At 45.0% G+C, this 21,985-nt stretch overlaps 4 protein-coding genes across 5 annotated transcripts; 1 reads left to right on the forward strand and 3 right to left on the reverse strand.

The window, feature by feature from the left end:
* Nucleotides 1-110: 110 nt before the first annotated feature.
* Nucleotides 111-1,024, reverse strand: LOC117858254 (uncharacterized). Its single transcript, XM_034741290.2, has 2 exons — nt 660-1,024; nt 111-533 (listed from the first exon to the last, which is right to left on the reverse strand). The coding sequence occupies exons 1-2, from the start codon at nt 922-924 to the stop codon at nt 316-318; spliced, it is 483 nt and encodes a 160-aa protein (XP_034597181.1). The 5' UTR covers nt 925-1,024; the 3' UTR covers nt 111-315.
* A 2,345-nt stretch (nt 1,025-3,369) lies between these two features.
* On the reverse strand, nt 3,370-9,945 carry LOC117856371 (disease resistance protein RGA5). Its single transcript, XM_072293986.1, has 4 exons — nt 9,100-9,945; nt 8,141-8,329; nt 3,528-5,043; nt 3,370-3,423 (listed from the first exon to the last, which is right to left on the reverse strand). Exons 1-4 carry the CDS (start codon nt 9,927-9,929, stop codon nt 3,370-3,372), a joined length of 2,589 nt encoding a protein of 862 aa, XP_072150087.1. The 5' UTR covers nt 9,930-9,945.
* A 2,079-nt stretch (nt 9,946-12,024) lies between these two features.
* Nucleotides 12,025-16,408, forward strand: LOC117855110 (uncharacterized). Of its 2 annotated transcripts, none has more exons than XM_034737389.2 (6): nt 12,025-12,536; nt 13,063-13,236; nt 13,815-14,019; nt 14,397-14,798; nt 15,313-15,691; nt 16,178-16,408. In XM_034737389.2, exons 2-5 carry the CDS (start codon nt 13,130-13,132, stop codon nt 15,688-15,690), a joined length of 1,092 nt encoding a protein of 363 aa, XP_034593280.1. In that variant the 5' UTR covers nt 12,025-12,536; nt 13,063-13,129; the 3' UTR covers nt 15,691; nt 16,178-16,408. The 2 variants fall into 2 exon arrangements, with proteins under 2 accessions (XP_034593280.1, XP_034593278.1); XM_034737387.2 differs by having other exon boundaries at nt 12,245-12,536; nt 13,698-14,019.
* Nucleotides 16,409-17,787: 1,379 nt separating this feature from the next.
* LOC140222862 (uncharacterized) lies at nt 17,788-20,800 on the reverse strand. Its single transcript, XM_072293987.1, has 3 exons — nt 20,087-20,800; nt 18,041-18,913; nt 17,788-17,922 (listed from the first exon to the last, which is right to left on the reverse strand). The coding sequence occupies exons 1-3, from the start codon at nt 20,798-20,800 to the stop codon at nt 17,788-17,790; spliced, it is 1,722 nt and encodes a 573-aa protein (XP_072150088.1).
* Between the last annotated feature and the right edge of the window lie 1,185 nt (nt 20,801-21,985).

Raw genomic sequence — 21,985 nt, forward strand, 5'->3', positions numbered from 1 at the left:
CCCATGGATTATATCCAACAAAGGCAACTTGAAAATTGTGATTAGTATAAATGGTAATGTGCTAAGCCGGATATGTAATGCAATTTTAGTTTTGTTTTAAGCCAAATAACTGTAGGTTTGACCAACTTTATGGGTAATATTACCAAGATTTATAACACAAAATAGGATACATTGGATAAAATCCAAATAAATTTAAAATAATTACAGACAAACTCAAACTAAATACTGATAAAATGGTATTTTTTTTGTTATCGTGGTCGTCACTGTGGCATTCGGCGTAGGTGGAGGGGCATCGCCGCCCTCCGATGACAACGATCAGGGGAGGAAGGGGCCCCTTGCTCGACGGCTGGCGTCGTCAGGGTCCGGCTCCGACGTTGGCTGGACGGCGTCCTGCATCTCGTGGAAGTGGTGGTAGGGCAGCACCGCTGCCCCGACAGCGCCGACGCCGGCGCGGAGAGGCCTCGGCAGGCCGGCCTTGGTCTCGCAGCCGTCGTAGCACTGCCCGTAGCAGGCCTCCATGCCCTTATTGCCATCTGCAGAACAACCATGCATGCCACAGAAACTTACGGTTACCTCCACTATTGCCGATCGATGGCGTAACTACTCTACTCATGCCAACTTGCGTTGAAACGTGTGTGCACAGGCGCTATCTAGATTACCTGCGCGGAGACGGCGGCAGGAGTCCCTGACGCAGGCGAGCTGGCAGTTTATGGTGCGGAGCGCGCCGTTGTCGGGCCCGCCGCACGTCATGCCGCAGGCGTAGTTGCAGTAATCGGTCATGGACTTGTCGTTGCCGACGCAGTGCTTGAAGCAGTTCTCGAAGCAGTCGTCGGACGCGGCGCCGGCCGCCAGCAGCGGCAGCGCCGCCGCCGCCGCCACCGCCACCGCCACCGCGGCCGCAGCAACTGCTAGCCGGGCAGCCATCTATCCCTGTCTTCCGCCGCGCGTCCCGCTCACTCAATCTGCACGTACTGCTACTGCTGGCTCCAGAGTCCAGACTTCTTTGCGTCCGAGGCTCTACTTCTACAACGCGCGCGCGAGCGCTCTTATAAGCCGGCGGCGAGCTGAGCGAGCCGTGTCGTCTGTCACGCCGGGCGCATGGGAGGAGGCAGCGCGTGCGTGCTCGCACAAGCGAGCGGGCGCGTTCTGTGCGCGCGCGCGCGGCAGCCGGCAGGGGGAGGCGTGCTGTCTAGTCCAATGACAAGCGCTGCCGGCGGCCGTTGCCTGGTTTCGGGGCTTCTGGGCGTGCGCCGGCCGGCGCGCGGCGGTTGGAGGAGTGGGAAGTGGTGGTCTCTTCCTGTGCTAACGTTAGCGGATCGTGCCCGTGCGAGTTCTTGCAAACCTGCAACACTCCCATTGACACTATTGTTCTAAGTTGTCTGCCGATGGTACTTCTTTGGGTTGTCGATGATCCTACTCACTCTCGCAGTATAGTCGGTGTACTTCAATATTTGACATTTACCCAGCCTAATATATATGTGCCATTCAGCAGGTTTGTTTATTTATGCATAAACCTCATGCTCCGCACAGTTATTAGCAGGTTTAATTTGTTTTTATTCCTTTTCTTCTAATAAAAATTCGGCAAAACTCTTACGTTTTTTTAACATTACAATAGAGTTCTTTTTTCTGCTCTAATCTCATCTCATGGTCTTTTAAACGTAAGAATATAGTATCCTGATCTAGCGCTGAAGTTGAGCAATGTGCTATTGCCAAAGGTGTGGCTAATATAAATCCTGCTAGAGCTTGTCTTGTACAACGAACCAAAATATGGTCTCTATATATTGTGATAATGTCAATGTGGTATATCGCTCAACCAATTTATAGTTCAACATCAGCACACTAAGCTTGTCGAGATTGATCTCCACTTTTTGTGCATAAAAGCGTCGTATTGTTGATGTGAGGGTTCTGCACGTGCCAAATTGACGCTCATAATGATAATATGATGCTATTTTCACAGCGTTTTTGGAGTTCCATTCCAACCTGAATGTTAGTGCTGCACCAATCCAAACTGTGTGGGAGTGAATTCCTACAGTTCGTCAACTACGATGCCGAACGTTCATCCTGCACAGGAGTGTTAGTTAACAGGATATATGCATGAGTGCATGAGAATTATGCATAGGACCTGCTCCCTTCGTTCCAAATTATAGATTCTTTTGACCACCTATAATTTAGGATGGAGGGAGTAGTATATAGAGGTTGAGTCTGTCTATACCTTGTAGTGCACCAAAGGATCGGACCTTCTGCTAGGGATTCGGCAAAGGAAGTTAGGAACTCTGATAAGCAGCCATGATAGCACAGGAGCTCACAAACCAACAGCAGCATCATGGACGGCAACACCAATGTGAAACAGAAAATGAAGAGAGGATGCAGAGACTGTGTCGTGTATCCTCGACAGGGAGTCGGGAACGATGCTGTCAACGCGGTGCTACGAGTGGAGGTCGATGCAATTACACCGAGGCAGCGCAGGCTAGCCTCAGTGCCTCACAACAAGCGCTCACGTACTCCGACCGGCCGCACACGGCTAGCGAACCACTCGTGTCCCGTGTGAGCCCAAACTTGGGACAGGCGACGTCAGCAGCGACGGTGTCGTGCCCTCCTTGAAGGTGTCTCCGTGGAAGTTCTCATATCTTTTCTAATCCGTGTTTGTTGTGGATATTGTTATTTTGTTTATCCAGTAGTTCACAGGCATAGCTTCAATTAGCCAGCTGATGAAGTAACTTCTCATTTTTGGAATTGGCTTAAGCTCTCATTCTGCTCTTACCCTGGTTGGTTAAAGAATCATTAGAAGTCGATCTTACAAAACTAGTTATTGTATACATCATTCAGTGATGTGTTTGTGCATTCTGGTATCTTACATGTGCTGGTGTTTGTAGATGAGGCTACATTCTTGTAATAAATATGGTCTGATATCTTCGAAAGAGAATGTCCGAAGCCATAATTTTATCCATTATCTAAAAAAGAAAAGTGAACCTGGTGGACTTGAACTTCAAACTGTATTGACAGGTTCCTTCCCTTGTTCGTGTTTCATTCTTCTTTCTCCTCAAGTTGCAGCCCTTCATCTGATTGATCTAAACTTGCTTTTCTGTTTTAGTAAGTTAATCTAGTCTCATACTGGGTGCATATCAAAGAAACAATAAGTTACGGAATTGAAGAATTAATTATGAGAATTGATCGATTTCTCTAATAACGAACAGCACCAAAGTACGCACCCTTAATGTAGCGTTCGAGCAACTTGGAAGTTTGCTGACAGCTTTCTTGATTGTTGCCTCACCAATCTCGGCTGCCATTGGTACACAACAGTGATTCACGACTTCAACTATGGTAAGGGAGGAGAGGTTCTCAATACCCATATCATAAAAATTAGAAAACTTAGATTCGGATAACATGCACATCCTTATGTGCCTCTCCGAACAAGGACCATCTCTGCACGATGTATTCAAAAAAAGATTAAGATATTGGATCTGAGGCATGGACCCAGCTTCAAACATCACGACCCTCCTCCTTGTAGCTTCACTACATATAGATACGTTCATATATATATGCAAATATCTCAAAGATTGGAACCCTTTGCTGCCGTTGAAGATAAGGATTTCATCAGGATACTTATGTATGTTCAGATCTAGATGGAGCAAGTTTCGTAAGCCTCCAAGAACGTCCAGTTGATGCTGGTCCACTTTTAAGACTACCAGCTTCATTTGCTCGAGGTTGTTTAGTGAGCCCATCCAAGCTGGAACCCCGGCAACCCGGTCGATCTTGATTTTCCGGAGATTTTGTAGTGCTCGTTGCCATAAGCAAGGCTCCAAAGAGATTGTTGCGCGATGCCTTAATTCTGTGGAAGCTTCTACAGAAAGAGAACGAAGGCTCCATCTGCCTAGTTTATTGAGAGAAGGCATCAACGCAAGCGCCATATCATCATCCATCTGAGATGTAACAATGTGCAGGCCCAGTATCCTCAGCCTGGTTAGCCGGCTAAGCTCTTTAAGGAATACTAGTGACTGATCGGTGACACTGATAGTTTCCAGTTCTTCCAGGGCCTTCATTTCACCAATTCCACCATATGGCATTGTTGTAAAAAATGGAACGAATAGACGAACTAGACATTGAAGCTTATTAATAGAAGCAGGCAATTCTTCAATAATGAGTCCATACCTTATGTCTAGTGTCTCTAAGTATCGCAGATTACCAAATTCTTCTGGAAGCCTATGTATGTAGAAATATTTCCGGATGCCAAGATACTTCAAATGAATATGCTCAGTAACATTTCCAATAAATTGATCTAAATCTTGCCCCATGTCCTCATCATCCTTAGCATCATAAAAGTAATCATCTAGGTGTAACACTCGTAAATTTGTCAAACCGGAAGGAATTCGCTCCATATAGTCAAAGATGTTAAGTGATCGCACGTGAGCCAGGTTGTGTCCTTCCAGTTTAATGATATCCTCCTCCAATTGACAATTATGGATGGATAAGCGATGAATCTTCTTATCTAATCCCTGTTCTTCAGGACCGAGCAATGTAACATAATTCTCTTCAATAGATTTTGATACAATAAAATCTAGAATGGTGTCATGAACTTGACATGCACTTGCTCGACCATCATACTCTATGTTTGTCGGTTTGATTAAGTTTCTGTTGATGAGCTCGTGGAAATAACTTTCTCCCACTTTAGTTATATTTTCACCCAGACCTGCGTGAACAAATCCTTCAGCGATCCATCTGTATACCAGCAACTTCCTTTCAATGACATGGTCTTCAGGAAATATACTCAAATACAAAAGACAAGCCCTCAGATGATGAGGAAGATCAAAATAGCTATGAGACAGTATCATCCTCATGGCACTGACATCACCATCGTGACTAATTCCCATGCCAATTGAATTGCAGACTTGTTCCCACTGATCTGGTTCCCCCTTGTCAACCAAAATGCTAGACACCGTGAGAATTGCTAGTGGCGATCCACCACATTTTCTCAAGATCTTACCAAAAACTGGTTCTATACAAGGATGACATACTTCAGAGTTAAAAACCCTTCTCAGAAATAACCTTCAGGAAAAAAAATGACTGCTAAGAATGCTATTGAAAAATGGTATATCAAACTGAACAGAGTCAAAAAGTTTCTAAAAGGCTGGGGTTTAAACCTGAAAGGGCAAAACAGACGCTATAAACACATCCTCCAAAGTGAGTTGACAAAACTAGAAAAGAAAGAAGAAGAAGGTTTGCTCAGACATAATTACTCAGATTACTAGAAGAAGAAGAAATGTATTGGCATAAAAGATCGAAGGAGAACTGGCTACTAAAAGGTGACAAGAGTACGGATTTCTTCCATAAGGTAGTTAATCGCAAGAAGAGGAAAAATACAGTTTACTATCTAGAACATAATGGCTCAAACATTGAAGGGGACGAGGAAATACTGAATCACGCCACTAACTACTATAAGGATCTCTTTGGACCCTCCGAAAATCCAGTCTTTAAACTAAACCCAGAATGATGGGGGCAACATGAAAAAGCTAGTGTGGAAGAAAATGAATTTCTTACTAGGCCTTTCACTGAAGAGGAATTAAAGAGCATGGTCTTCTCAATGGAATAAAAAAAACACAGCCCCTGGCCCTAACGACATGCTAGTGGAATTCTATCAGTTTGGCTGGGAAGTCATAAAATAAGATTTGTTAGATATGCTACTAGAATTTGGGGAACACAAATTAGACATTGGCAGGCTGAACTAGGGGTCATCACCCTAATTTCGAAAACAAAAGAGGCCAGCAGAATTCAACAATTTAGACCAATATGCTTACTAAACGTAAGCTACAAAATTATAACCAAAACCCTCATGTTATGGTTTGAGAACTGCATAAGCAGGATCATTAACAAATGCCAAACAACCTTTATAAAAGGAAGAAATATAATGGATGGGGTTATGAGCCTACATGAGATTTTGCATGACACAAAGACCAAAAGAAAAGATGGATTAATTCTCAAACAAGACTTTGAAAAGGCTTATGACAATATAAGCTGGTATTTTCTTTTTGATTGCCTAAAACAGAGAGGCTCTTCTGTGAGACCTAGTGCAAATGGATCAAGGAGGTTGTAGCAAGCGGGACCTTAAGTGTAAAAGCAAATGATTTAGTTGGGGATACTTTAAGAGTGGTAAAGGGGTGAGACAAGGGAACCCTCTGTCTCCCCTTCTCTTCAACCTGGCAGCAGATACACTGGCCAAAATGACTCATTAGGGACAAGATAATGGGCTGATAAAAGGTCTAGTCCTAAAATATGTTAATAATGGAATCACAATCCTGCAATATGCAAATGACACGATTTTGTGTATGCAAGATAATGAAGAGATAATTCTAAATATGAAGTTACTTTTGTACATATATGAAAAGATGGTAGGTCTTAAAATTAACTTCAATAAAAGTGAAGTTATAATGATCTCGCAGGATGAACGAAAAACTTTAGCATATGCTGAAATGCTTAACTGTGCCTCAGGCACGTGGCCAATTAAATACTTGGGAGTTCCTCTGGATCTAGACCCCACATAATTGATTGGCTTGCACTAGATGAGAAATTGTTGAAAGATTGGATGGATGGAAGGGCAACTTATTGTCCATTGGAGGGAGGGTTATCCCGATAAATGCTTGCTTGAGCAGTATTCCAATTTATTGCATGTTCATGTACCTTCCAAAAACAATACTAAAAATAATGGATAAAACTAGGAAAAGATTTTTCGGGGGGGGGGGGATGAAAAGAAAATATCATCTGGTCAAATGGGCTAAGATCACCAAACCAGGAAGGAAAGGTGGACTGGGTATAAAAGATCTAAGAAAAATGATCTCGAGTCTCCTATGCAGATGGTGGTGGAAACTTGAAATGGGGAAAGGCTTATGGCAAGAGATTGTTAAGAACAAGTATATGACTGAAGGTGGGATAACACAATTAAAAAGTAAACCGACTAATTCCCCTGTATGGAATGCCTTATTAAAAGTTAAAGATATATATTTGAAGGGAAGAATAGTTAAATTTGGCAATGGGCTAGACACTGATTTTTGGAGGGACCCTTGGTGTGGACCAATCTTCCTTAAAGACAAATTTCAAGAGTTGTTTGCCATTTGCAATGAACAAGCAAAAAGTGTTGCCAATATGGCAGTAAGAAGGTGGAGATTAACATTCAGAAGGTGGTTGGATGAAAGAACTCAAATTCAACTAGACAACTAAGAGATATGCTCACATCTTGTGTCCTTTCGAGTGGGAAAGATGTCCCTAAATGGAAATGGGAAAAATCTGAAGTATTCTCGGTTAAGTCGATGTACTCGCATCTATGCGGTGATGAGGTGGAGGCCCCTCACAAAAAGTTATGGGAAGCTAAAATACTACTAAAGATTAAGATCTTTATGTGGTTAATTCAGCAAAATGCCATATTAACAAATGATAACCTCCTGAAGAGAAATTGGCAGGGAGATAAAAAATGTTGTTTTTGCCATATGGATGAAACTGTGGAACATCTCTTCTTTGATGGTTCTCTAGCAAGATATGTGTGGAGTTTGATTGCTTTGGTCATAGGAGTTTACTGTAGACCAAATTCATTTGATCAATTCTGGGAATGGGCTAGTAAAGTATTCATATGGTAGGCCTTTCAGCTATGTGTTTGGCCTTGTGGAAAGCAAGAAATGTAGTTTGCTTTGACAAAAAATATATAAAATATCCTACCGAGATTGTGTGCTTAGTATTTGTTTTCATTTCATTTTGGGCAGATCTTTAGAAGCCAGAAGACAAACAGAACCTGGAGGCTGGAGCGGAAGCAATGAAGACAACGACGCTTCACTTCCATGCGCAGGAAGCACCGACTGACGATAATGGGGTGGTGCTGCTCCAGTAGAAGCGAGAATGCTCAACAAATCAGCCCACTGGTGGAACATGAGAAGACTTTATTTTCTGTTTAGGTTTATGTTACTTTGGTTGTTAGTAAAGGTCTAGTCTTTCTGCAAGCCTCAGCCAGAAGGTCCTGTGCGCCTCTCTGTTGATGGCTTTGTCTGAATCTATCGCTGGTTACCAGTTCCGGATATTAAAAGTTCCAAACTGTATAATTTCATTGGTGTTATAGTAATGAAATTCGGGCGAGACCCTTTGTGAAAAAAAAAGAATTAACCTTCTGGAATCGTCATAGTGAAGAGGTTCCATTCTATGAACATAACCACCACCAGAAGTGCACCATTTTGCTACATTGTATATACGAGTGGTTGTGATTATTCTGCCACCACAACCATTCTTAAATAGCCCACAATTAATAATTTCCCATGCTTGTTTCTTCCATATGTCGTCTACTACAACAATGTACCTGATCGTATAAGATTTGATTATAAGTTAGAGATAAAAATGGACGTTGTACAAAACTGTTAAGGTGGACTTGTGAAACTATACTGAATAATATTTGATTCAAGTAGAAAATTAAAATGACAGAGCTATTTCCTAATTAAAGACACTAAGTGTAAATTTAAATTATACAAGAGCAAAATAAAAACAAGGAAACACCATGATTATTAGCAAAAATGTCATCCTAGTAATTTTCACTTATCTCATTCTCCTAAATTTAGCATTCTATACTTTCGACATGAAATTTTGAATGGTCATTAGTTTGTTTTCTGACTTAGTCATGCTTATTTTATGTGCAGAGCAAAACCCTATTTGTGTTTGGACCAAATTAATGGTTGCCACTATGCATGCTCTGTCTGCGTGGATCGCTAGTAAATTTTCGTCTTCATTAATCCTGACGACTTGTAGGTGCTAAATCTCGAAGTTGGAACAGTGGTGCGTGTTGCATCAGACTGCTTTCGTATTTTTTCTCATATTTGAAGATAATGTTTCTGTGTAATTTGGATCCAAGCAATGGTATGCTCTTTACAACCCAATTTTGTCGATTGGGGTTTTGTTATTGTCGATGATCTGTGAAGTGAGGATAACAGCTATGTTGAGACCCGATGTTTTCCCTATCAGTTAGAACTTAGAAGGTAGTAACTTTTTGGAACAATCTGTTTACATAAATATATGTTTTCCACCACTGATTAGAAGATGTGTGCATAGCAAAAGAGGCATAATATAATTATGTACCTTTTGCCTTGGAGGTACCGCCTGAGAAGGTCAATGAATGGTTGATGATCGCCTTGTTGATCCAGCAGTCCTAGCTCGACGATTAAGCGATCGGGGGCCTGGAACTGCAAAAGTATTTGCTTGAAAATGTAATTTATACGAGGCTCCCGGGAGACGGACACAAAGGCTGCACAATCAAACTGCCCTTTGATCTTGTCAAAAATCTGCTTGGCGAGAGTGGTCTTGCCTATGCCTCCGAATCCCACGATGGAGACCACCCTACGATCTTGCGGAGGGGACGAGACGTTGTCACCACCCATGAGCCAACTGATGATAGCTTCCCTGGGGCCATCAACGCCGACGAGGCTGAGCGCCTCCCTGTACAGAGCAACTACCCGCGTATCAACAGCATGGTGCATGGTTGGCTCACTAAGCTGGTACCTCTTCCGCCGCTGTTCTGCCTCCAAAACGCGACCTCGGAGTTGCTGGATGTTCCCGGCCATGGCGTAATATGACTTCAAGCACCCTACTAGACCTTTTCCTCGTTGGAAGAACTCCATGAAGCCGACGGTGGAGGAGGAAGAAGATGACCTCCGGTCTGCCCCACGCCCATGTCCATCGCGGAGCACGAACATGTCAATGGCGTCCTCCATGTCGTAGGACAGCTCCCTGAGCTCCTCCTTCCAGCACTTCACCACCTCGTCAGGATCCTCGATATCGGAAAGCCCCATTAGGAAGGCTTTCATGCTCCTCAGCTCACGCTTCAGCCACTCGATGTCCGCTGGGACGCCCATCAGCCGGGAGCCTTGCTCCGCCGTCAAGGATCCCACCTTTTGCAGGAGTGAGCCCATGGCGCCCCCCGCGACGCTCACCATCATACGGTCCATCTCCTTCACACAAACGAAAGCTCTTAGCCTATTTCTCTTCTTCTTTTTGTTCTCTCAATGGTCATATATGTAACATCGGTAGCTAGCTCGGAGCTGTTCCTGAATGAGCCCATGACTCCGTCTTGTTTGTACAGATACTAAATTCTTTTAAAAAATTGTCATTGCCACTTTAAGGCATATAAAATTGTAATAGCGTTAACACACTAATCATCTGTCGATGACAACAATGGACTTGGAGCACTACCCAAAGCAGTGCATTGTCCCGGAGACATCTTCAATATATTTCCTTGCCAATCTTTCCTAGGCCACGGATGATTTGTCCGCATGCCCTTGCAGCCTTGTGTTAAATGTCAAATCCTGGAGCCTACCTTGGCTACATTCAATATTGTACCTGATACAGACCTACCTTGGCTACATCCTGAAAACAATACTAAACAGGAAATTAATAGTCAACCTTAAATTGTATGTTAGATTTTTAACATAAGCGGGGCAATTGACCAACACAGTCTAACACAGTGTTTAAAATAGCCGGCTAAGCCTGTTGCTCTTGGGCACGCCCTAAGCTGTTTAGCGATTTTGCACTTGGGCACAAATATAAAAGAGCTCTGCCATAACAGGATTGATACGGTTCTAAAATTCTTCAAGATGAATAAGCCTGAGATTTCCGTTTGTCCTCAGATTGTTTAGCTGCACAGAAACGGACTAATTGCGAAGTCACTAGGCATGATTCTTTGCATCTGGTGAGGAAGAAAGGTGAGTAGCCGTCGGAGCAAGAGAAGAGAAGCTTGCTCTCTTGCTGTCTGTTGCTCTTGCTCCGGCCGTGACATGGTGTTTCCGAATCGAAGCTTGGAGGTGCGGCTTGGGGAAGAGAAGGAGTCGAATGGGGAGCCGCCGGTCGTAGCCGCTGACGCCTCCGGGCGCAGCCGCCGGTTGCACTGGCCGCTGCCGCGGGGCTGCAGCTGCTGGAGGAGGGTAGAGGAGTGGGGAACAGAGAGCGTACTAGTCACTTGGTCGTCTTCCCCTCCGGGCGCAGCCACAGAGCCATCCCCGCCGCCGCCGCCTCATTTGCAAGGGAGAGGAGACGCCGGACAGTATTTTGCCCACGCGCGTTGGAGCCGTGCCCTTCCATTTTTCGGCCGGGGAAAGTGATAGCGGCCGCTAAAGGTAAAATAGAGGTCGTGGTCTCTCAACTTTTCTTTGAGGATAAGTTCATCCTCAATTTCAAATCAGCCAATCTAATCTGTCAACTTTCGCTTTTGGATCAAATTTGACCTCGTACTGATAGCACGAGGCTAAGATGAAAGGTTTTGTTTGCCCTTGTCTTTTCCCCTTCTCAATTTCAAAGTCACGATTTGCCACAACTTTTCGAAACTTTAATCTGGACGCTCAGTCTCCAAAAATTCATGATCAACACTCTTACGAAGATCTATCGGGTCAGAAAAGAATAGTTCTGTTGGGTTCTTCTTAATCTTGTTCGTATCATCACGCACAACTTTCTGGCTGCTGGATATTCATTTTTCAATGGGTAAGCTTTGTAGCTAGGGTACATTGTAGCAGCAGAAAAAAGATTCACCTTAAACACGTATACATGCAGCATTCCAAAGGAGAAAGGAGTACTAGTAAAAAAGTGAACGCCTCAATTCATTCCAAGTTTTATTCACGTACGTCACGGCCGATGGATGGATCGCATCCATGGTTGATTTCTACGGCCACAAAATTTCGTGAAGCCTTGATCACATATATATTTATGTGATATACACCAGCTAGAGCTAGCTGAGATATATACGTACTTAGGCTATCCTACGCTAGAGACGAGTATATATCCAAGGAGAGACCATCGGTTGAGTTGACGCAGCAAGAAATATTCCTTCAAGTTCAGCAGAGTTGATGTCAGCGGAAATTGAGGGGAAGAAACCGAGGGTAAAAATGATTTTCGTGCTAGTCTCGTGCTAGCATGGATTGTCACATATAGTTTGACCCATGAATAAAAGTCGAGTAACTAAATTGGCTAATTTGAAGGTTGAGAGATGAATCAGAGAAAAGTTAGGAGAGCAAACCGGTATTTTGAAAAAAAATAAGATAAAGTTGGAAGAGAAAGACCACTATTTTGAACAAAAATGGAACGAAGTTAGGAGAGCAAAACCGCTATTTTGAAAAGAAAAAAAATTGGTACAGGAGGGCTGCAAAACGGCGTCCCGTGGCAGCCCTGTCTTGGATTCGCGCCACGCGTCCAGGATCCGACGCTCCCACGCGCGTCTCAGGAGTCACGAGGGCTACGCTCGGCTCCCCGTTGCAGGCCCTCGCTCAATTCCAGGTGCAGCGCGAGGCCGCGGCTCGGCTCGTTCGGCTCCATTATTTTCATCTGCCCTCAGCCCCACCGCCGCCAGCATCGATCGTCCGGCGCCGCCGTCACCTCGGTCGTCCGCTGCCGCAGCACTGGTCTGTTACTGCGCGAACCTTCCCCTCTGATCGGTGCGAGCCGGTCAAGCTCCGCGTGCAGGCATGGCTCAGACTCGGAGCGCGCGCGGCCTGTCACATGCTCGATGGAATGCTTGACCCAGTGCGCTTGATGTAAGTTCTCCTCTAACCCGTTCTTTCAGTTGCTCATGAATTCCCCTAAATTCCTGCTTGATTATCAGCGCACAATTTTAAAACTTTGCACCACCCAACCGCAAAATTCTTTCTCTGGCTAGTTCATCGTCAGAGACTGAGCACATTGTGGTTGCTATTGTTTTGGTTCCGGTTAAACGCAATTCCTCGGTGAGTTGTGTTAGAGGGTGCGATGTCTTGTACCAATGTACCTGACTAGTTTCATGGAGCCACTGCTGTTTTGTAATCATCTGAGCTCTTTTTCATTGCACGCGCAGAATTTTGCATTTCCTAGCAAGCTAGTTCAGGGCATCATTACATGCAATGTTGCAGTCATGTCCGGATCCCAATTGCTTCAGGTCATGATTGAAGTTTCTGTTTCCTTTCCTCCCAAATGCTGCAGCTAACATAAGGCTTGGAGCATCTCTGAATTTTGTTCAAGCAAAATTGGACCCTTCGATTCTAACATCGAGGATAAAAGGAATTAGTGTTGCCATTCGTCTTGCAGGTCAACTTAATTGGACGAAGTAGATGTCACCGGAGAACTAAATTTCTTGGCAAAGGAGTTGTAGGCTATGGCGACCTGTGTCCTGTCACGTCAAAATCTAAGAAAGTTGGCGTTGTTTACTCTCCAGAATATATCCCAGAGGCAAAACATTTCACCTTTCCCTCCAGTTCTCAGGTAATGAAACCGTTTTATTATCAATTCTTATTGCTTTTCATTCCTCAGTTGTATGCAATATGCATCTGCTGAAGGAGAAACACCACATGAGCATATTATGCCTTATCGTTTGTTCCCACTGTCCTGGGAAAGACAGGCCGCAACCTTATTTTTCCTTTTAGACGTAGAGGGTGCAACTGATTTTTGCAACATGAAACCGCAAAGCTATTGTTATGTTTATTCTGTAAGGAGCAAGTAAGTCTGTTCTGCTGAGTTTTGGAACTTATGTATCGCTGGATCTCACTGATCAATCATACCTACCTAGTCGCTCAAATTACTATTTGAAGTTTATTCATCCAAGATACGAAGCATGCTTAACATGTTAAGTGTCTAGCAAGGGCATCATACTGGTTTTGAGCACCCGTTTTAATCCATGGCAATTTGGTTTAGTTCCACTCACATTTTCCTTCTGCTTGGTACAGATCTACTGCTCTTTTCCCTAGCAAATGCTTCAGCCCCCTTTACCTGTTTGGGCATTCATGGGGTGTTAGATGGGCTACCTATGGATCAGTGAATCTAGTTTTGTCTGATGATGGCAGACCTAAGTTTCAGATTGAGGAGGTGGAGCCTTCCAAAAAGAGAAGGTATTTGACAAAGAAACGCTTGAAGGTTCAGAGGAAGCGGGTAAAGAAGAAAAGGAATGAGGCAAATAAAAATGATCCACGACGCATCAGGCCCAAGGGAAAGAAGATAAAAAAAAAATTCTCCACTGCTGAAGCTAGGCTCAGATATAAGATTGAGAAGGTAGTGTACCATATTATGTGGCTTTGCCTGGTTTGCATGGCTCATGTCTTGCTGAACCATTTCTTCACGCATATTACTTGATGAAGTCAATTTTGTTACATTAGTAAATGACCTTCCTAATTATTATGCAGCATCTGAATCGCCATTCTGGTTTTACTGTTAAAAGCAACTTTCTTAGTTCTTACAGAATGATGCCTGTTCAGTTGTTTTACCTGCTACTGTTTCTATGATATAATTAAATTCTTTAATGCTCAATTGATTCATTTGAACCATAATAAGAAATTATATTGTTTAGTGGACACGATGTGGTTTTTTTTTCCTTTATTTCTTTGGTATGGTAAGAGAAAATAAATTGAAATGAGCTATTTCTCTTGCAGGCCAGATTAAAGGAAGCTATGTTGATCGAAAAGCTAAAGAAGTATGAGGTTGCCAGAGCTCAAGGCCCAATGCCTAAACTGGATGATCTTAGCTGTGAGGAAAGGTTTTACTTGAAGAAGGTTTCACAGAGAAAGTCAAATTATGTCCCTGTTGGAAGGCGAGGAGTTTTTGGAGGCGTAATCCTGAACATGCATTTGCACTGGAAGAAACATGAAACTGTGAAGGTTATATGTAAGCCCTGCAAACCAGGGCAAATCCAGGAATATGCAAATGAGATAGCTAGACTTAGTGGTGGTATCCCTGTCAACATCATTGGAGATGACACTATAGTGTTTTACAGAGGGAAGAACTATGTTCAGCCAGAAGTTATGTCACCAGTTGATACACTTTCAAAGAAAAAGGTAATTAGCATAGTTTTTTTTGTTTACTTTTGTTTCTATAGAAATAATGAATCTTGTTTATGGATGCTGCAAACCCCCATGATTTTGTTTCTAAAGATATATTGCTGCAAACTTCTTTTACCTTTTATACTTATCTATTGGTCTCTCGTTCGAAGCTGGCAAATTATTATTTACTCTTGCTACGTTTCCCTCTTGCTAAACCCAGCTTGCTTGGGACTAAAAGGTTTGGTTGTTTCTTTAGATAGATTGATGCATGCTTATGCATGCTACCAACATGCAAGAATTCTGTGTGTCCTTTATGTTTAATAACACAATAGATATGCACATAACAATAAACTATTGATTTGAAATTTATGTTAGCATCATACCTCCCTGTTCCCTGATCATGTAATCTAATGCACGGCTCATGTTTTGTGCAATCCTCTTGTCTTGATAATGTGCCGTCAGGCTGATTCTAGATCTGCGTACAGCTTTTAGATGCCCTTACATCTGCCTTTTTTGTTTTAATCATCAGGCACTTGAAAAATCAAAATATGAACAGTCGCTGGAGACAGTTCAGCGTTTCATTGCAGTATCTGAAAAGGAGCTTGAACTTTATTATCGCCATGTTGCACTTTATGGAATCCCACAATCCCAGAAAGCTGATCTTGTTTGTGGTGATGATGGAGAAGCTTCATTGCTTAAAATGGGGGGATTGGATCAAGGGAAGGACCTGTTGCCCCATCTGGCAACTAATCATTTTTCTGATCTTCACACCAGTGATATTTCTGAATCCGATGAAGAAGATACTTCTGGTAGTGAATATGATGTTAACGACAATGAGACTGAGGATGCGGTCAACATTTCTGAAGATGCAATTTCTGATCTTGGCGGGTTAGCCAACAGGGAGTGAAGTATGATTACCTTGTCTGACATAATTACATTGTTGTCTAGAAATTTGCCTCAGACTGAGCCACCACATTGTACCATGGATGTGTCTCATCGTTCAGATTGAATGATTCGATGTTAGACTTTGATGTACCGGATCATCGTATTATGTCGACTAGTCATTAAAGCTATCTGGCCCTTCTGTTGTCAGCTAAAGCTAGGCTCATTTTTGTTGTGTTTTTTCCTTGAAAGCCTTGATGTGTATACTAGTACAACAAGCTCAGCCTTGATCTGTCATCTGTCACAAAAATGCAGTGATGTATCTTGCATATCCTTCCAAAAGTGTTCTCTCCTAGCTGTCAAAAGCTAAGTTAGTTTGGGAGCTGGGACAGCTGTGGAAAATTATACAATACTGGCTACTGATTAGAGATACTATAGTCTACTGCTGATGTATGTGCATATGTATGTGAAATTTTCTGCCAATTGATGATGCTGTTTCCTGTATGTGGCAGGCTGTAAACCCCTGAGCACTTACTCAAGCTAACACCCAGAAGGAAAAGGGTACTGATGTCAAAATGGCCTCTGGTATGTAGAATGTCAACCGACACTTATATTGGATCATTTTTCTTTAAGCTTAGATGTGTTCCAGTGATACCCTATGTTGCCATGGCGCATTAGTTAATTATTTATTACTATTTGCTACCGAATTAGTAGTATCTGAAACCTCCACCCCACCCAGCAAATCATCTCACTGTAACCATGTTGTTCAGTATGGGCATAATTTTCTCTTCAGAATCTAACTTCATGGGAAACTGGCTTCTACAAATGCCTCAGCGTCAAAAGGTTGAAGGTCTTCCTCCCAATACCAACCCTATCAAACTTCACGGCATTCCAAGTTCATCTACTCCCTTCATCCCAAATTACTATTCGTTTTGGCTTTTCTAAGTACATAGCTTTTGTTACGTATCTAGATATAGTATATATCTAGGTGCATAGCAAAACTAATGTATCTAGAAAAACCAAAACGAATAGTAATTTGAGACGGAGGGAGTACAATGCTAACCTGCACCCAATCAAGCAAAAAAAAAATCAGGTCGGATAGTTAATGCACCTATTTAAGTTGCAGACTGCAAGAAAGATGTGTGTATCACGCAGCCACCCCGCACGGTGCCAGTGCCATCTAGCTTAGTCAGGATGAATCCTGTAACGAGCGGAAGCAGTACAACATCACCACTAATCCTCTTGAAATAAAGATTATAAATCTCAGTACTGAATTGTCAGGTATGGTGATTACATCATTAAACCCTCTCACTTGCTACAACATGTTTAAGCCAGTTGTGTCATCGAAAACAAGCAAAATCTCCTGCAGAGTGCAGAACATGCCAACATGGATACCATGATAGTCACCAACTATAAAATGACAAAAGAATAGAGGGCCTGATTGGTTGGCTGCCAAAATTTTGGCATGCCAAAGTTTTGGCAAGCTATTTTTTTGGCCACTATTTGGTTTGTTACCAAAATTTGGCAACCTCTCACATGTATGTTACCAAAACATTGGCAAGTTTTTTGCCCGAATTTTGGCTTGCCAAATTTTTGCATGCCCAAATTTTTGTAGAGAACCAATCAGGCTCAGAGTGCCAGCATGTTTATAAGAGCTTTTTTTCGAGAATACGCATGAGAGCTGCGTATCTTTGTATTAAGTAGAAGAAAGAATGATAGAACGTTCGGTTACAACGCTGGCCTGCCGGTTGCACGCACACGGATGAAATTATGTAAAGGTTGTACTTTGGGATAAACACACGACCACCAACCGAAAGGAGAGAAAAGAAACAGAATTAACTAGCTTGCAGGCATACAGCCAGCCACCCAAGGAGGGCCAAGTACTTGGCGCCGGCATTGCACCACAATTGAGCCTGCTCATGAATCTCCTTGACCAACTGCCCATACAACTTAGCCGGCTCCCTGTTGAAAACTCTGGAATTATGCTCCTTCCAAACGCTCCAAGAGATTAGCATGAAGGCCGAGTCCAATCCTCTTTTCTTCAGTGAATCCAGATCGTTTCTCATCTGCAACCACCAGTCGATGGTGCCTAATTGTGGCGCTGGAAGCTGGCTCTGAATGTTCAGAGAAGAGAGGACCGCTTGCCAGACTTGCCGAGTGAACTGACACTGCGTGAAAATGTGTTGCGACGTTTCTGAATCCTGTTGGCACAGTGCACAGGCATCATGATCTTGAAGTCCTCGACGGTGTCTCCTTTCTGAAGTCCACAGGCGGTCTTTGAGGGCAAGCCACATAAAGAATTTGATCTTCAGTGGAGCCCAAGCTTTCCAAATGATTTTGTAAGCAGCAAATTTGGTTGCCCCTTGGAAGAATGCCTTGTAAGCCGATCTGGCAGTGTAGTCCCCAGAAGGATTCCATCTCCAAGAAACCTTGTCCTCAATTCCTGTCGCTAAGTGAAGGCCACTGAGTGCATGCCACAGGTTGACATATTGGGTTAGCGCTGGTACTGTAGCAAATCCGGCAATATCAGCAATCCACTGTTTTTCAGACAGAGCCTGGGCGACGGTTCTTTTCTTCCTGATGGCTGGCTTAATGAGGGTGCAGAGATCAAGTGCCATGATGCAAGGAGAGGAATCTCCATACCATTTATCATTCCAGAACAAGGCTAGGTTCCCATCTCCCAATTGTATCTCAATCGATGCTTGAAACATTTGCTGAAGTATTGGATCCTTTCCAAAATCCAATTGCATATGTTTCCATGGCCGGTTTGCATCTGTCTTTTGCATCCATAACCACCTGAGCCTTAGAGCAAAGGAAGCAAGCCTAAGATCAGGAATACCCAGCCCTCCAAAGATGGTTGGCCTGCATGCTGTGGTCCAAGCTACAAGACAGTTACCCCCTTTTGCCTGCAGCTTACCTTCCCAGAGAAATCCCTTCCTGCGTTTGTCAATTTCTTTTAGGACCCAATCAGGGATCTTCAAGGAAATGAGGGTGTGTGTGCAGATAGAGCTTAAAGTCACTCTGACAGTGGTGAGCCTTCCTGCACGATTCATCAATGGAGCTCTCCAAGTAGGAATGGCAGCAGTGACTTTGTCAACCAAGGGCTGGAAATCTGATTTCCTCAGGTGGCCAACAGTTAATGGTAGTCCCAAGTACAAGACTGGGAATTCAGAAACAGTAGCTGGCAGGATGTGCCTGACCCTCTGCAGCTGTTCTTCAGAGCAGGCAATTGGGGCAATCAAACTTTTCTGCAAGTTTGTGTGCAAACCAGTAGCATTTCCAAAGAAGTGGAGTATCTCTTATGGTCACCATGTCTTGCACATTTGGGGCTGCAAATAACACCACATCATCTGCATACAGTGAACATTGGTGTTGCATGGCCTGATCAGCAGGTGCAGTTAGCACTCCTTGTTGGACTGCAGCCCTGAATAGCCTGTGTAGCACTTCCATGAGCAGGATGAACAGCATAGGGGAGAGAGGATCCCCTTGCCTCAAACCTCTTGCATTCTGAATCAGCTTTCCCGGTGTTCCATTAAGTAAAACTCTTGTGGAAGCTGTGGACACCAAAGCTGATATCCAATTACGCCATTTAGTACCAAAGCCCATCACCTGCAGCAGCTGAGCAAGAAGGGCCAAGCCACAGTATCAAATGCCTTAGATATGTCCAGCTTTAGCAACAAGGATGGTTTCTTCTTTCTGTGCAAAGTTTTGGCCGCTTGCTCCACAAATTTGAAATTATCATGAATAGATCGCTTCTTAATGAATGCACTTTGGTTTACTGCAATCAGAAGGTCCAGTTGTGGAGCTAGGCGGTTGGCAAGAAGCTTGGCAACCAGTTTTGCAAAACTGTGGATTAAACTGATAGGCCTGTACTCACTCGGCTTTGAAGCTTCTGGTCTTTTTGGTAGCAGTGTGATTAGAGCACCATTGAGGCGATGTAATTGTCCACAGCAACCCCTTTAGAAGGCGCTGAACCCTGCCATGACGTCTTCCTTGATCACCGGCCACGCTGATTTGTAGAACTCATTTGTAGAACTCGGCAGTGAAACCGTCAGCGCCCGGCGATTTTTCCCCCGGCAAAGATTTGATAGTGCTCCAAACTTCGTCCTCCGAGAAAGGTGCATCCAAATGTTTTAGGTCTGCTTGATGGAAATCCAAGGCTGAGAGATCAATTGCCTCAGACCGTAGGGGAGGCGTTCCCATGATGCTTTTGAAGTAACTATAGAGGACGTGTTCTTTCTCTTGCTGAGTAACAGCAATTCCCCCGTCATATTCCAGCTTGGATATGATTTTCTTCTTCATGCGGTGGCTGGATTGAAGATGGAACAACTTTGTGTTCGCATCGCCGTCTTTCAGGTAAATCATGCGCGAGCGGAGCCGTGCTATGCTATCGTGCGTTCCAGGGAGGAAAGTCCAAGCACTTTGCACTTCAACTCCCTTCCAAGCGCCACTTCTTCCTGCAACAGCTGCCTGTGCTCCTGTGCAGTGTCCAGCCAGAGAACGATGGTCTCTGCCACTAGGAGCTGGTGCTTGATTTGCCCCACATTGCGGTGGCTCCAGCTCTGGAGCGCTCTCGCGGTGTTCTTGAGTTTGACATCTAGCTGGGTGAAAGGATCTGAGATTGTCGATGGGCACGTCCAGGCGCTCGACACCACGTCTATGTACCCAGGAAGTTTTAGCCACCAAGCTTCAAAGTGAAAACGGCGCTTAGCGTTTGTTGCCGCGTTGGTTGACAAGAGCAAAGGACAATGATCCGATATGCCTGATGAAAGCGGCTGGAGGAAACAGAAAGGGAACCTCTCCTCCCAATCAACCGTGACTAGAACCTGGTCAAGTTTCTCCATCGTTGGAGTCGAGCGCTCGTTACTCCACGTGTAGCGTCGGCCATGCAAGTAGATGTCCTTCAAGAGCAGTTCATCAACGAACCTCCTGAATCGCCCCATGTTCCTGCGGTTTATATTGGTGTTGTTCTTGTCAGCCATCTCGAGGATGAGGTTGAAGTCGCCGGCGATCATCCATGCCGGCGGGACACATGCGTGCACCGCACGGAGCTCTGCTAGGAACTCCATCTTGTCGGCGTCCAGTTGTGGGCCATAGACCACCGTTAAGCACCATGGCTCGACGCCGGCGCCCATGGCCACGGTGACGGTGACAGAGAACCGTCCTGTGCGTCGCGGCGTGCAGATAGTGTCCGGGCCTTTGCAAGCTACTACGATTCCCCCTCTCGTGCCCGTGGACGGAAGGTAGGCGAAGCTCGAGAACATGCTCCCGAGCATTTCACCTATCAGGAACGGCGAAACTACATGGAGTTTTGTCTCTTGGACACAATGGACACGGACACGTCGCTAACCACAGTGCGCAACGCATCCCTACAGCTTCTCGCGTTCAGCCCTCGCACGTTCCAGATTAGGATGTTGTAGTTGCATGAGTCCATGGTAGTTTACAACTATCACAAGGTGTCGCCCCGCATCAGCAGACTGTCATCGTGGTGGCCGCCTGGTTGGTGATCAGCCAGAGCTCAGCATCCGAGAGCGCGTTCGAGGCTGGAAAGATGTCGCAGAGCGCCGCGAAGTGACAGGGTTGCATCGTAGACGTGAGGAACTTGTCAAATTGTTGGGCCGTGATCTGTTGAGCTTCGTCGTCGCGGGATATAATCCCCAGTTTCTTCATCGCAAGGATTTCCCCGTTCTTGGACGGCCGGACCGCGCTGGGTGGCTGGCTAGCAATCCTCCCGCTGCGCCTGGGCACTTGAGCTGGTTCGGATGGCGCATCGTTCAGTCGTGGCATGGACGCCAGTGGCGCCTGAATGGCTAGGCGAACGGTGCTAAGAAAGGCCGTCGTCTTGGCCTTGGCCGCCGCGGTGCTGGCGCCATCCGGCGAAGGAGGTGATGTCGCCGTAGCCAGCGGCTGTTCGTCATCCTCGCTTGCGCCACGTCGGGAGCGGGGTCGTGCATCAGTGCTCGCGACCGCAGGCGGGCTGCGCCTGCGCACTGGTGTCCACAGCTCTGCAGGATGCTGAACGTTGTCGGTGGCGTTCACGTTCACGTTCGGCTCGCTGGCGTTCTTGGCCGGCGTCGGTACGTGCGGATAGCTTACAATGGCGCACTTGCGCCACCCGGGTGAGCGGGGGGCTGGCTCGGGCGTGGTGCAATCGTTGACTCTACCCACATCGGGTCCACCGCGCGGTCGACGTGGCTGCACCTAACCGGCAACTGCTCGCCGATGGACAGCTCTGGTGCAGCTTTAGGCTCCGGTCGTAGCAAGCGGCGCGCCCGTCACGCTCCTGCAGACGTAGGCTGTAGCGGTGGCGTGCGCCGCTC

Source organism: Setaria viridis, chromosome 5 (assembly GCF_005286985.2).
Source record: "Setaria viridis chromosome 5, Setaria_viridis_v4.0, whole genome shotgun sequence".
Classification (NCBI taxonomy): Eukaryota; Viridiplantae; Streptophyta; class Magnoliopsida; order Poales; family Poaceae; genus Setaria; species Setaria viridis.